The sequence below is a fragment of the Poecile atricapillus genome, chromosome 6 (assembly GCF_030490865.1).
Source record: "Poecile atricapillus isolate bPoeAtr1 chromosome 6, bPoeAtr1.hap1, whole genome shotgun sequence".
NCBI classification, from domain to species: Eukaryota; Metazoa; Chordata; class Aves; order Passeriformes; family Paridae; genus Poecile; species Poecile atricapillus.
The window spans coordinates 4,774,653-4,788,766 of record NC_081254.1 but is presented as its reverse complement, the minus strand read 5'-3'; the positions used below and the strand labels follow the sequence as shown (position 1 = coordinate 4,788,766).

The window sequence follows — 14,114 nt, the reverse complement described above, 5'->3', positions numbered from 1 at the left end:
CCCAAGGTTTTTAAAACATTCCCAGTTTGTTAGAGCTTAACATCAAGTGGTTGCTGTGTGATAAGAACACGAGCATGTGGGAGGTCTTTCAAGGAGAAAAAAAAAAAGTCTTCGTGTGAGGCAAACTTTCAACATTAGGAGAACTCGCTCTGTTTATAACAACATTTTTCTGTTTATAAACAACATTCTCCTGAAGGAAACAGGAGTGCTGGAGAAGTGTGAGAGAGGACATCGAAGATTTTCACAGTGTAACGCTTCTCAAGTCAGTTGTAGATGTCTGAATTTTAATACCAATTTTCCTGCTGTTGTGATTTTTTAATAGTCTCACCATAACCTCATGTTTCACTCTTTATTTCTCCAGTGGATACAGCCTATCCTTAACCTAAATATTAACAGCATTACGTGGATATTTTATGTTGTTTCAAATATTTCTGGAAGATTCAGTGTCACGCTGTGACACAATAAAGAATTTTTGAGTAGAGCAGATCAGAGCAAGGCAACACTGGAACAGTTACTGGGTGTGACTTGTTCTGCAGTGATAGTGCCCTTGAAACCAGCTGCATTTTAGAGCAGGTAAGAGATTTCTGGTCACAGTAATCACCTGTAAGTTACAGCCATTTAGGTGGAGTTGTTCAAGGAAGAACTGTTACTAACTCTCATTTGTGCCGTGCTGGAGTCAAGCAGAGCTTTCCCCACACAGCAGGAGCAGGGCCTGCCCTCTCTAGGTTGTGCAAGGACCATCTGCCTGTTGCCTTTCGAGCGCAAATACAATCTGGTACTTTGTCAAAATAAACAACACATCTATCTGATCATTTCTAGCCTGCTGCCTGCCTCACTCCCCAGCTACAGGGGAAACAGCCTGTTTATGGCACTCTCATTTTGGGGCAGAAGCTGTTCCATCTCAAACATTGCAATGAATATTTCATAGCTCCAGAGCCCAGAGATAGGGCTTTGCCAGGGCTGGCAGGCGTTCAGGGCCATCCTGGCAGGACAGGAATGCCGAGTACTCCGAAAGCTCTATTCTATGTGTGTGTATAATCCAGGGAACTTGATCAAATCAGGGTAAGCATCGCCCTGACATTAAATTAACAAAATACAATCAAAGTGGATGTGTATCTGTACTACGGTCATAGAGAACAGCCGTAACAACCGAGTTCTAAACTAATCTATATTTCTATAATTAACTTTTTTTTTCTCATTTTTTAGCCACTTTAACCCTTCCTCCGCCTTTCATATTGCTTATGTGCTTGTTATGCCAGTAGATTTGGTACAGTGGGCTAAAGAGGCCAGAAAAGCTACATCCTAACTTTGTGGAGAACTCTCTCTTAATAGTACTTTCTTAAATGAGACCATCCCACATACTTCAGAATTTAAAGTCTGTGTGTGTCAGATTCTGACACGTTGTTTAACAACCTGATTGGCTGCAGTCACAGGTTAGCTACATTGTGTAAGCAAGGGGAAAGGTCTTTCCTCCCCAAGCAACAACTGATGCTAAAAGTTAAATGCAGCTTATTAGCTTAGCAAAATATCAAAGATGTCTTTTCATCCTTTAAAAGGAGGTTTTAATCCTCATTACTTATCCTTAAGTGTAGCTATGCTGACTGCAGACATCATTGTCTTAATTATTCCTTAGTCATAAAATTAAATACTTATTGAATGTTAAATCACAATCAACATTACTCTTCTTTTTTTTTTTTTGTCTAATGGAGATTTATAAATATATCTTTCAGAATGAAAAGAAATAAAAAATAAGGTAACAAATCCCAGAAAATAAAATTGTTTTCAGCTGAGGAATACATTGTAGGATCCCTCTCCACAACTCAGAAAGAATAGCCAGAAAGGGATAGGGAAAATTGGGGGAATAACAAATATAGAATGGCTTCTCCAAAGAATTAGAACAGATCAGGACTTCCAGCTAAGGAAACTTGAGTGGTGACTTAAGAAAGTACTGATGCTCTAGGCTGGGTGCTCTGTGCCTCCCAAGGACTGCAATTTTTACATTAACAGCTAAAATACCTATTTCAGTTTCTGAGTTTGAGGAAGGCTGGATGGATAAAATGATACATTTGTGAGTGGTGCTTTTGGCCACGGATCAGTGTGATAACCAAGCACTGCCAAGCTAAGAGGCAGAAAATCCTCTATCCCTGTGAATTTCCTAAAGAAAACTACTTGCAACAATGTTTGTGCATTTACTGTAGCACAGCTTTTTGGTGCAGAAAGTGACACAGTCTTTGTCTGGGGACTCCTGCTGCGGTGATTTGGGTTTGGCATTTGCAGAACTGTATTTGTTTGTCAGAGGAGCAAAGATGCAGCAATGTGTCATTGGACTGTTTGATCACCGAGTCACTCAGCTCCAGATCCCTCCACAGATCTGTGCTGAGTAGATCACACTTCCCACTTCTCACCGTGTTGCAAGGGAATCTTAGATCTGATTGATTATTCCTGTGCTAATAAGGATGTCTTTCCCTTTGCTGTTACACCCCCTGGTGTAGTTTGGAGCAGTGACACACATTTCCTTTCTCCTCTCATGACAGACAAGAACATTGTCTGCCTAGCTGGGACCAATAAGCTCCAAGGTCTTTTCAGAGCAGTTTCACAGGTAAGGACAGCACAGCATTGCTTGTTTGTCTGCTTTCATAATTGTTCCTGAGTTTAATTTAAAACAAGACAATTCACCTCACTAGCTGTTATTTCCTGCTAACTACAGAGCCCTAAAGGAAAAAAAAAATATCTCAACTGTGTCCTATAAATAAATGAAAATGCTTTGAAACAAGACAAACTTTGGGTCTCACGTTTGTCTGAGGCAGGACAGAGCAAACCTCCAGAACATTTATTTATTTATTGTGCAAGTTCAAGATTTCACTACTCTCCCTGGGTAGAGCAATACATATCCAGGAGCCATCAGTTTATAAAGCAACAGTGAACTTGAAGCCTTAAGGAACGATAAAAGCCAAAGTTTCAAATGCATATTCCTTTCCAAGTTGGATCATCAAAACATGTTTGTTTTCCTATATAACTTTATGCTTCTGTCACTGTTAAACATCCAGCTACTCGAGGATTTTGCCTCACACTCCAAGCTCACTGTCTGTACCCAGAGGTCAGGAGTGAAGCACACCTTTGCTTTTTTTACCACGTCATTTTCATTCCAAGGAACCTCCACTGCACTGGTGATTGGGCTCACACAGAAACACACCCGGGCACACAGGAGAGGGAAGGGAAAGGGCTGTACCCCTAAGCTGAGGGAAGGGAGAGATGGATGGACACTTTCCCATTGTTCCTCTCAGTTTCAAGGAAAGACAACACACAAAGCTGGTAATTACAATAATTTTAGCATGGGCATAATAGAGAGATTCTGTCTCTCCCCTCTTTGCCCTTGTTCTCTCAGTTCCACAATCAGTGTGTGTTTGTGACTTATGGTTGATTAATTCCTGTTGTAAGAGCAAGCTGCTGTTGGTGCCATGGGAGGTTTCAGGCTGGCTTTCTCCCGTGCAGATTCCGCAGTGTCCAGTGCTCCGCGGATGTTGCTGCCTTTCCCTTAGCAAAGGCACTAGGTAGGACTCTGAGCTCTCTCCAGACATATAATTCTATAGTGATAACAGTCTTTTTGATGTTTCTGTCCAAAATCCATCGAGGTTTCTCTCCTAACCCGTTAACATTTCCCACCAGTTCCACAGTTCCCGGGCCTGGCTGGCAAACAGCAGATGGCGCGGTTGCCTCAGCCTGGGAACCTAAAACCCACCCCCAAAGGGGAAGTGAATTAACCTCTAAGTGAATTTATGGGCTATGATTTGCATGTGGTGTCATTTACAAAAGACACAAACTATGTGTAGGTAAACAGGCACTTTTATAAAAGGAGAAGAAAGTATGTACATCGTAGGGAACAAAAGCAGACTGTACTGGAATAGGTATCTATGTATGTATTTAATTTATAAATTAAAGTAGAAACCTCACTAAAACATTGACACAAAGGAGTAAAGCTTCAACACAAGGCACAAGGAATTCATCAGACTACTCTTGGAAAACGTTGGGATGACACTTTAACTAAAATGTCATGTTTACCATTACAACCATCTCCCCACCCAGAGATATTTTTCATAACCTCCTGCCTGTTTTTTTAGCCCACTTTTAGTTATCCAAAAACCCATTCCCCAAATAAACTTCCTCCTAAATTCTCACGTATTTGTTCTCCTAATGTAGATAATTAATGTCAAGACTTTACTAAGGTAAGGCATTTAAAATTATAATATACAGCTCTGCATAGCAGTTTTTATCACAATATAAACCAGCAGCTCTGATAATATCGGCACTGGCTTCTTTATCTGATAAATGGGTACTTGGTGATTAAACATAAAATTCCTGGTTTTACAAGACAGAAATGCTTTGAAGGTGCTGTATTTAAGCAACACTTCTACAAAACTCAGCTTTATTTACTACTGAGGAGTGGATTCAGGGGGTTCTTTAAGTGTATCTCTGGTTTCCAGGACAGTGATGGTTTCATTGAAGTCACTGGATTAATTAATAGACTCAGGAAATGTGTAACTTAAACTCAGCTTTTGTTCTGACATAAAAATTCCTAAGCTATTTTTCAGTCATACAGATGGAAATAATTTACCTGGATCCCTTTCCTTGTACATGTTGAGTATTTAGTCCTTTAGTGTCTTTTTAATCTTATATCACACCGAGAAAAGATTTGCTTAAAAACTTAATAGTGGAAAAAAATATTTATAAAGAAACACCAAATAATTACAATATTTTAGTTCTGTTACGATCAGCATCACTCCTTATGGCACAGCTGTCTCTGCTTTTGTAAAATAATGCTAGGAATGGTCAACATGGAATTCAGAATTCCCAGGATTAAAAACCAAACAAATCAGCACTATTGTATTATCAAGAAAAAAAGCAAAAAACAAAAGTCAAATGCTCATTTTGGCTGAAGAAGCTCCTACTGAGGTTGAAAAGCCTGTGGGAAAGAACAGCCCTTTGTTATCTTCATTCTAGCAATTATTTAGTGAGGAATTTTGTGAAAGTCCAAAAAATTCCAAGTAGCTAAACTATGTCCAAAGGAGTTGAAATAATGTCTTAGAAACAGCACAATGACAGTAAAAATTACTGGTAACACAAAAGTATACACAGCACATACATGAATCAATGCCAAATAACATTGGATATTCAATATACAGGCTGAAAAGCTCAATGTGAAGAGAAAAAAAATGTAAAAAATGTATTCAGATTTAAACATCTCAATCAATTGATCAGTGTCTATAAGAGAAACATAGAAACAATGCCCTGTCAAGGTCTACTCACAATTCATCACTTTACTACAGCTACAATAAATATTCTACATCCAATGCCATCAAAGGGGAAAAAAAACTTCTCTTGTAAAATACAAGGAAACCAGATATGTAAGGACACAGAGTTGCTTCAGAAATCATTCTCCTGCAGGTCATTAGTGTTTGCCTGGTGTTGGCTGATGAACAGATCTTGGACAGAAGGTGTCCCAGTACCAAAGAATTTGGTGTCCAAGTGACACAAAGACGAGACACTGGAGCAGTGCCAATGACAGGAGCATTCCAGGTGTGGGAAAGGCCATCCAAGGTGTTTCCTGTTGCTCTGAGGACTCTGATGGCCAAGAGGGGATCAATGTGACTTTTTGGAGGAGCTAAGCCAGCTGGATGAGGGACAGCCCACCCACCTCCAAGCCGGAGCATGGAGAGGAACCACAGCCACTCACTGCACCCACTGGGGATGGAAGTGTGCCCATTGCTGCCTGCTCAGCATCTGGATGGGGTTCATCCTGCATCCCTAAAGCCATGAGAATGGTGTGGGGCCAGGCTGTTCCTCCTGCATCAGGGGGATAATCTCAGCCCTTTTGGGGTGGGGGATGAACACAGCAACGAATGCTCTGCCTCAGTTTGCCCTTCTTTAAATGTAACGTGAGTGAGAACAAGGAATAACAGAGCAAAGGGAGTAGGAATGGGGCAGGTCATGAATGAATGCTGAGGGACCAGACTCAGAGAAGAGTCTGCTTATGGTGGCCTGCACAGTCCTGCTGCCTCCCTCTCCTTTTCACTGACATCACCCAGAAAAGGCTGTGGAATTTAAGGAGCTAACATTCTTCCTGTGGATGGCTCAAAAAAAGGGTGAAACTGCTCCGTCTGTGGCACTGCTGGTAGGGTGCAACATCAGGGTAAAAGCAAATCTTTGCAGGAGAGCAAAAGGAACGATTTACTGAAGCAACATTTTGAAACCTGACTGTGAAAAAAACAATGGAATTATCACAAAATGGAATTTCACACTCCCAGCAAACCCCCACCAAAGACAAGAGACTGACAAACAGCATACCATGGAAAGCAGTAGCGTAAGTTGCACTCCACAAGCTCCACATTCAGTCCTCTCGTACCTGCCATTAATATCTAACTTACTGAGCTTTGAAACAGCAGTTCAACAAACTCATGTTTTGCAGGAAAAAACAAAAGCTTAGCAGGATTTTCTTGAAAAAAAAAAATCTGCAATATTCTAACTCTGTTTAAAAAAAGAACAAGCAAAATCGTAAGAAAGCTACAAAACTACACTGCCCTTGCTGCCTTTTAAACAGTAAAAGCTTTACAGTCAACTCTAAAATAAATCACAAACATCTACAATCTTAATTCATGTTTTGTCACGATGTTGTCGTCAGACCAAAATGTTTACCAAAGCAGGCCTACAAGGAGGGAGGAAGGATGGAAGGAAGGGTAGATATTAACAGTGAGTGGAAAATGATCAAAAACTAACCAACAAAGATTTTCTGAAAATGCAGAAAAGAAAGCAATTGTTTTGTTTGGATCAAAGACATCTGGAGGAAATAGGGACAAAAAGAGGGGAAGGGAAGAAAAAAACCAAAGTGTAAAAGAAGGGGAGACCTTCATCCAGCAAAGCATTTGCACATAGGCTCAGGGTGAAGCACAGCCTAAAGCTAAGCTTGAACCCGAGTGTGCTGCTGGATCCAGAGCAGGGAAAACAATAGCAACAGACAGTAATACTTGAGCAGGTACCCTGCAAGAACTTGCCATCTTCAAATAAACGTCCTTCTAAATTAATTTTTCAGCTCTTTCTAGCCAAGCCTGTGATTTCAGGCTGTAGAACGCTGCTGAAGAGGACACAGCGACTCTTGCCAGACTTCACGGCTTTCAAACAGACCACCTGAGGTGGGAAGAGACCATTTCCAGTCGGCTGGTCCCTAACGTAGCCCTTTCGAACTTTGTAAATGTAAATGAAGATTTGTGGAGGGAGCGTTTTTGTCTGGGAGAGGTCACTGGCACCTGGTCCCTAGGTGTGGCCTTTGGGGATATGCTTATCCCCACTAAAAACAGGGTTGCCGACAGAAAGCACCTTTTCACTACTGAACTTGGGGAGAAAAAAACACAACAGGAATGTCCTTAGGACATTTTGGGTGAGGAACTTTCACACACTAATTCCAAAAGCCCATTAAAAATATACCTAAAAGAAAACACAACAGAATAGAGCAAACAAATTGCCCCCCAAAATCATTAACAAAAATTAAAAGTAACATTATCAAACTATATATATAATGGTTTTCATTAAAAAAAGAAAGAAAAATGCACACCTACCGCCTGCAGTTCTGGTCAGGTTCTCCCTCTGCCCACCCCAAAAAGTAAAAATTAAAAAAAAATACAAATAAATTAATCTTTCCACCTGGTTCCCAAGTGAAACAATTCCTCCCTCTGCTACTCTATTTCCTGAACACATCTGTTAGAAACCTTAAGAAAAAAATCTGCAGTTCTTCATAAGAATCCGAAAGTAGGACTTTTCCCCCAATCTTTGCAAACCTGGATTTATTTTAACAGTAGGCTTCCTGTGCATTGGAGAGAGGAGATGGGTGTCAGGTACGGGTGTCCTTATCAGAAGATCAGAATGATTCCACCTGTGCTGACAAAGAGTGTTTGAATCTGGGATTGCTCTGGGTTAATGGCATCCCTTTGAGCTTGAAATCAGCACTTTCTCCCCATTGTAACGCAAATTGCTTAGGGCTTGGATCTGCCTAATGATTGAGATAATATCATTCATTAGCTCTAATAGCAATGGCCCTGCCTCACCCAAGTGTTTCAATATGCAAATGGCATCATTTAGGCCAGCGGGAACCACTCCCTTAAAATTAAATATGTGGTTTACCACTTGGGAAAACGGAATACTCAGGGAAGTAGAAGTGTTTTGTCAGGTTCAAAAAATAGGTACTTATTTTAAGTTGGGTTGTTTTTTTTAAATAAATTGCAAGAGCTGGAAGACACTTGAGCTTCCATGTTAACCTTCAGCAGTGGGGGCTGAGTAAAGGATGCCAGGTTTGCATGGCAGCTGGCAGGAAGTATCCAGGATTGTATATTCTGCCCTTCAGGCAGGGAAACGTCCTCTGAAGCCCTCAGCACTTTGCCAAATCTTTATTTCCCTTTAGTGAACATATTAAAACATGTAACAGTGGAATTGAACCTTTGTGATCCTTCTTTTCTACCTGGATGTACATCTGTGGAGATGTACCCACAAAAGGATCTTAATGGGCCAGCAGAAACCATTTCTGGAGGGCTCCAGACAAAGTACATCCGGAGGGTGCAGTGGAGACCAAAGCACAAGGAAGCAAAGGAACTAGTCAGTGAAACCAGACTTTTTCCACACTCCACATTTTCCTCTTCTGACAACGTATTTCATGCCTTCAGAATCCAGTATGGTTTAAAAAAACCCAAACAAACCAATGTCATTTTCTTATAATTAAACGGCAGAAGAAAGTTTGTGATGAAAAGGTTCAAGATGGAATCATCAGTGATACAGGTGGAAGTTTGTCACCTGGTAACCAGAAATGGTAGCAAAAAGTGTTATCACATCCTCTCTGAGCAGCACCCTGAACTGAACACAGGGGTTTCTCTGCTCTTCTAAAGAGAATTGTTCAAGAAGGGTTTCTTTCTTGGATCAAAGGATCCCCTCCCAGAAATATTGTCTGTGTCTTGCACTCATTTATGTAGCTGCTGCTGGAAAATGAGCTTAATTCTTCATCTGAAGAGTCTGACCACAATAGTAGAATGAAATTAAAATGACCGAAGAAAAAGAATATAAATGGTGCCATTCTCAACCCCTGCCACTGGCCTCTGGGAGAAAACAGAAAGCAAAGCAGAAAGCGCTGGCACGCCGAGCTCCCGCAGCCCCAGCATCTGGGCACACATTCCTGGTGCACTGCTGAGGAACTCTTCCCAAGCTCCAGGGAGGGAACTTGCAAAACATCTCCAGCAAATCTTCAGGAAGGTCTTCCTTCTCCTTTCACTCTGCTGCCATTTCCCAAGCTTCTCCACCCTCAGACTCACTTTCTGGCTATCAGCCAAGGAGTTTGACCCTTGAAGTGGCAGACAAAAGGTTTCACATGAAAACAGACAGGCAGAACTGACAGGAATCCACAGCAACAGCAGCCTGGTTACAGGTTTTAGTAGGGATAGAACCTGAAACTAAATTGCCACACTCAGTGTGGTACAAATCCAGCTCCCTGCTTGGGTTTCTTCTGACATGCTTTAGGTTTGGGAAGAGCAGCAGCTCAGTGTGGTATCACTGATTTGAGCCCTCTTATCTATCCCCAGCAGCTGATGAGATTGTATCAGTATTGGGGCTGTAGAACAGCAATCCAAAATGGTTATCTGGTACTTCAATTCCAATCCCAGGCTATAATCTGCCACAGGGAACATTTGTCACCATTTTCCCAACCTTTAAATGAGTGGGTACCCTACACGTTTTCCCAGCAGCAGTTAAGTCTTTGCTGACCCAAGTCAGGTATTTTCAAGAGTTCTGGCAATTTCACTTCAAGGTCCCTTACACCTCAGGCAAGAGCTTTCTGACAAATACAGCAATCAGAAAACAGCCCAAGAAATAAAACAGGTACAGTATCACCTTGAGAGTCCTTAACCTTTCAGGAGCTGTGTCAGGATGAGGTAACAGAGATGCACTTGCTTTGCTCCTGGATCAGATAAAAACAACCAACAGCAATCCCATGCAGAGCAATCATAAAAACCAGCTACACAAAAACCATGCTACACAGACCAAAGGGAATGGTAAGCATTGGCAGGTTCTCCATGGGATCTCTGTGATTTTAAGGATTAAGAATAGCCAGGATTCTTAGAAGGGACTGAAGCATTCAGACATCCTACCTTGAAGCTGAATGCTTCAAGATCAGAGCAGAACATATTACTACAACCTTCCAAACCCAAAGCAGGAGTACACCTGGCTTTGGTAACTTAAAGTAACTGCTTTAACAGGTGTGCAATTGAAACACAATTGGAACATTAGCTGTTCCAATTAGCTCAGCTTCACAGCTGCAAAGCCTTTTAACAGGGAGCTGAGGCTTTTATTAACAACATCTATTAGTGAGAAAACCAGCGAGAATCCCTCAGTGCTCTGTGGTTCATTTTCTTTCTGTGCCGTTTCCGCTCCAGTACGCCGAGCATCTCATGAAAACATCACGGGTAAAAATGTTTCATCCCAAGGACAATGTTGGCATGAGAACAAATGGTTGTAAATATCATGAATTAGTTTAGGTTGAAAGAGTCACAAGGAGTTTCCTAACTGTGAGAGCACTGGAGTCGGAACAGCCTGCAGGGCAGGGAGGGAAAGGACACAGGACAGTGGAAACCTCACTGGTTTTAGATGAAATTCAATAAATTTCTGAAAGTGTGAGGTGACAGATGGATTGCAGCAGTCAGAGCCCGGGCTGGGTTCCTTGGGCAGTGCCCAGCAAGACTGTGTACGAGGGAACTACGTCCCTTCTCTGTCACTTTATGATGATGGTGCTAAGAAGCTGCATGGAATCATCTAGAAAAATAACCAATTAATAGTTTGTGAACAGATGAATAGTTGAGTACAGGGAGAATCACAGTGGTGACCCCTTCCACTGGCACAGCTGTAGCCAGGAGGAGCCAAATTCCTGTTGTGGCGGCAAAGAGCAGGACTTCAGTGGATCAATCTCACTAATAAATCAGCACTGCTGTTTCTCCTTTGGGACCATTAAATACTGGCAGCTTCCCCCTGAGGCTCCTGCTTTGCCCACTGCCTTTGCCCACTATGTGAAGGGCCAAGGCAAGTGGACATCTCTCAGAGAACAGATTTAGCCTTCCACTTTCCCCCTCATTTTCTAAGCAAAGCACGCTGTTATGTTCACTTTAGCCTGGTGGTGTTTTCCTCTCTGGGTAGTTTAGACTTGAGACATCAATAAAGGTAGGTCAGGAAGGATAATTAAGATGTGCATATGCAAATTATAATTATACACTCTGCAAATTCGCATGCCACCTTCGGTAAACATTTTTAAAAGCCACGTGGATTGATTTCACAAACACACATTTGTTAGGGTATCAAGGTATGCTGCGTTATGCTTAATTTTAAATAAGGCTTTAATTAAGCTGCTTGAAGGCCTGCAATTTAGAAAGGGATTAGAATTTCTTGCTAACCAGGGCTCGTTTTCATGAGGGTTATTCCAGTTCATGGGGGGATAATTATAGATTATGGTGTCCCTACATTCCCAGCGCACGGGGACTACTACGAGGTTTTTCAGCAACACTTTAATTCATCACAACAGAAGTGTTAATATTTCACTTTAATAAAAAATACATAATATTTTGAAATATTCTTGAATGATCCAGCTTGAAAAATGAAAATGACCTTTAAATCTATACAGGGCAGTTCCTTTGGGCACTTTTAATGCAATAATTTATTAAGCTCCTATATTCATCATGTGTGCACAAATACCATGTAAATATTACAGCTGTACTCCATGACAAAATAAGCATAATGCAGACATAGAATCATACAGAGAACTGACAAATGGGGAAAAAGGGAGATCTAGTATTTTCTGTACAAAAAAAATATGCCATTTTTGATAATTTGTAAAAATGTTTAACTTTTGGCATTTCAGAGAAGAACACCATATAAAAATAAATATTCTATGTACAGTAACACACACAGGTCAGTCCAGGGTTAGAATCATCACTGCAAAAGAAAACATAAACAAGTGTTAGTGACAGCCCACAGGGGCAAGGACCACACCATGAGGGGAAGGAAACTTAGGGAAGCTGGCTCTGGGCTCTCCAGGAGGAAAAGGATCTCAGCAGGGACCCTTTCTGCCTCTCCAGGTGGCAAAGCAAGGGTGGGGGATTCATCCCAGGCTGACTCTGCCTCCACCCTCCATCATCCTCCCACTGTGGCTTGAGCACTTGGGAGTGCCACAGTGGGCACTGAAGGTGGGCCAGACCCCGGGGAACCCAGGTGGAAATCTCATCTTTGTGCAAGGATTAGAGCACTTTGGGGCCAGGCAGCCCAAAGGCCACAGATACAGCTCTCTCCTTTGTAGCCCACAGAGCTGAACTGTGATATACAAATAAGGAGGAGTTTTGGTTGCCACTTTTCTGGGATACAGTCCTGGAAATCCCATCCATGCATCCACACCTCTTCTGCCCTTAGCCAGATTCATGGAAAAACATTAGCAGGAGCCATGGCACTGCCAACTCAGCACAGCAACATTTCCAAGATTACCTTATTCCAGCAGCCTTGAACTGGAAGGCCATCTTCCCCCTGTGGAAAAGATGGAAGAAACAGCAGTTTAGGACACAGAAAATAGCACAGAGATGGAGAAAGGAAGGCATGGGTTAACTGTTACTGCAACAAACAATTTGAACCAGGGCTGGAGGAATAGTCAGAGATATTCCTCACCCTTTGGATGACCCAGACTTCTGGCTGGCAGAACCAGTGCAGCCTGAAGCAGGGGCTGGGGTGAAGAGGGGAAATGCCTGCAGGCTGTGCAAGGGACTTATGTACCCGAGAACCACTCTCCCCTAAGAAAGGAGTCTATCCAGGCTTCCTTGAAGGAAGACAACAAGGAACCCAGGAGGTCCAACTCAGCCTGATAAACACTGCCAGGGGCTGGCAGTGGAAAGTGAGAGGTGGCTGCTGTGTGTCCTCAGGCCTGGCTCTGTAACATTGACCTTAAAAGCCAATCCCAGAGTCAGCACTAACCTCAGACCCTGAGGAGGGTCTGGAAAAAAATCTCCATTTCCTTCTGCCCTGCCTGTTAAAGGGTTTGCTTTGTCATGTGAGACACTGTCCAGTTATCTCTTCTTGCCTCTGGGGAAGATCCTCCTCCAGGGAAATTAGGAAGGCGAGCAGCTGGGCAGCCCCTCTGCTGGTTCAGGGTGTCTCAGCTGACTCCCTGAAAAGGGACTTTGGCTTCAATAACATCAGTGGGATTTGTGTGAAAAGCCCCTGGCGCTTCTGCAACCGTGATGTTTTGGGCTCCATGGCTGGGAAATGCTTTTGTAGATGACTGCCATTCATTTCAACCCTGTGCAGCCCTCTTTGATGGGCTAGATATGACACCAGTGCTAAGGTGCTCTGGAGCAGCAGACAAAAGTCAAGGTGTAAGGAAATACATCTCTGACACGAGAAGTCAAATTCTTGTGCCGTGTGCATGTGGCAGACTCATGGTCTATCACTGTTCCCCAGGAAACCCCAAAAAAATACAAGCAGAAAAGCAAATGCACAGTAATAGATCAAGAAATTAACTATTTACTGGAGATGCACTTCCAGGGGGCTGATGAACTGAACCTTGCCATGATGTTATAACAATATTGCTTTTCAAATGCATTTTTTGGACTTTGGTCTCCTCGTGCCCCTTCCCCCAACTAAGTGGAAATCCAGAATTGCAAGTTTTTTACTGGGTAAATTGTGGTTTTCCCATTGGTACACTGGTGGTGACAGGAATGACTGGTACAGTGCATGGCAGGAGGAGTTGGGAAGTTAGGTGTATGAAGGAATGGAAGGCCAGGGAGTGACAGCTTAGGGATCAAAGGAAGACCAGGGTCACAAGGAAGTGTTTGTTGCGGGCGAATGTGCCGAGAACGGAAACATGACATGCTTATTAGTACCAAGGATCTCCTTCCACATATCTCAGATGTGCAGAGAGTTAGTTCACAGCCTCCATAAGCTACACACGTGGATGTGTCAGCTGGATGCTAAGCTTTTAACCTAGTTGGATCAAAAAACATGCTTATTCACGTTCCCAAGCTAGCTTGCATGCCAGATCACCATGTATAAAAAATAAC

The 14,114-nt window shown here is 42.4% G+C and overlaps 1 protein-coding gene across 6 annotated transcripts in view; it reads right to left on the bottom strand.

Annotated features, from left to right (window-relative positions):
• Positions 1 to 10,102: 10,102 nt before the first annotated feature.
• The window catches only part of COL13A1 (collagen type XIII alpha 1 chain), a 58,676-nt gene continuing 54,664 nt past the window's right edge, over positions 10,103 to 14,114 (bottom strand). For 3 of the 6 annotated variants that reach the window (XM_058840960.1, XM_058840961.1, XM_058840959.1), the window contains exons 37-38: positions 12,550 to 12,588; positions 10,103 to 12,006 (exon numbers count right to left, since the gene is read on the bottom strand). In XM_058840960.1, coding sequence (XP_058696943.1) covers positions 12,004 to 12,006; positions 12,550 to 12,588 — 42 coding nt within the window. In that variant the 3' untranslated portion in view covers positions 10,103 to 12,003. The remainder of the gene's footprint in view (positions 12,007 to 12,549; positions 12,589 to 14,114) is intronic. The other 3 variants (XM_058840957.1, XM_058840958.1, XM_058840962.1) reach the window with 3 other exon arrangements.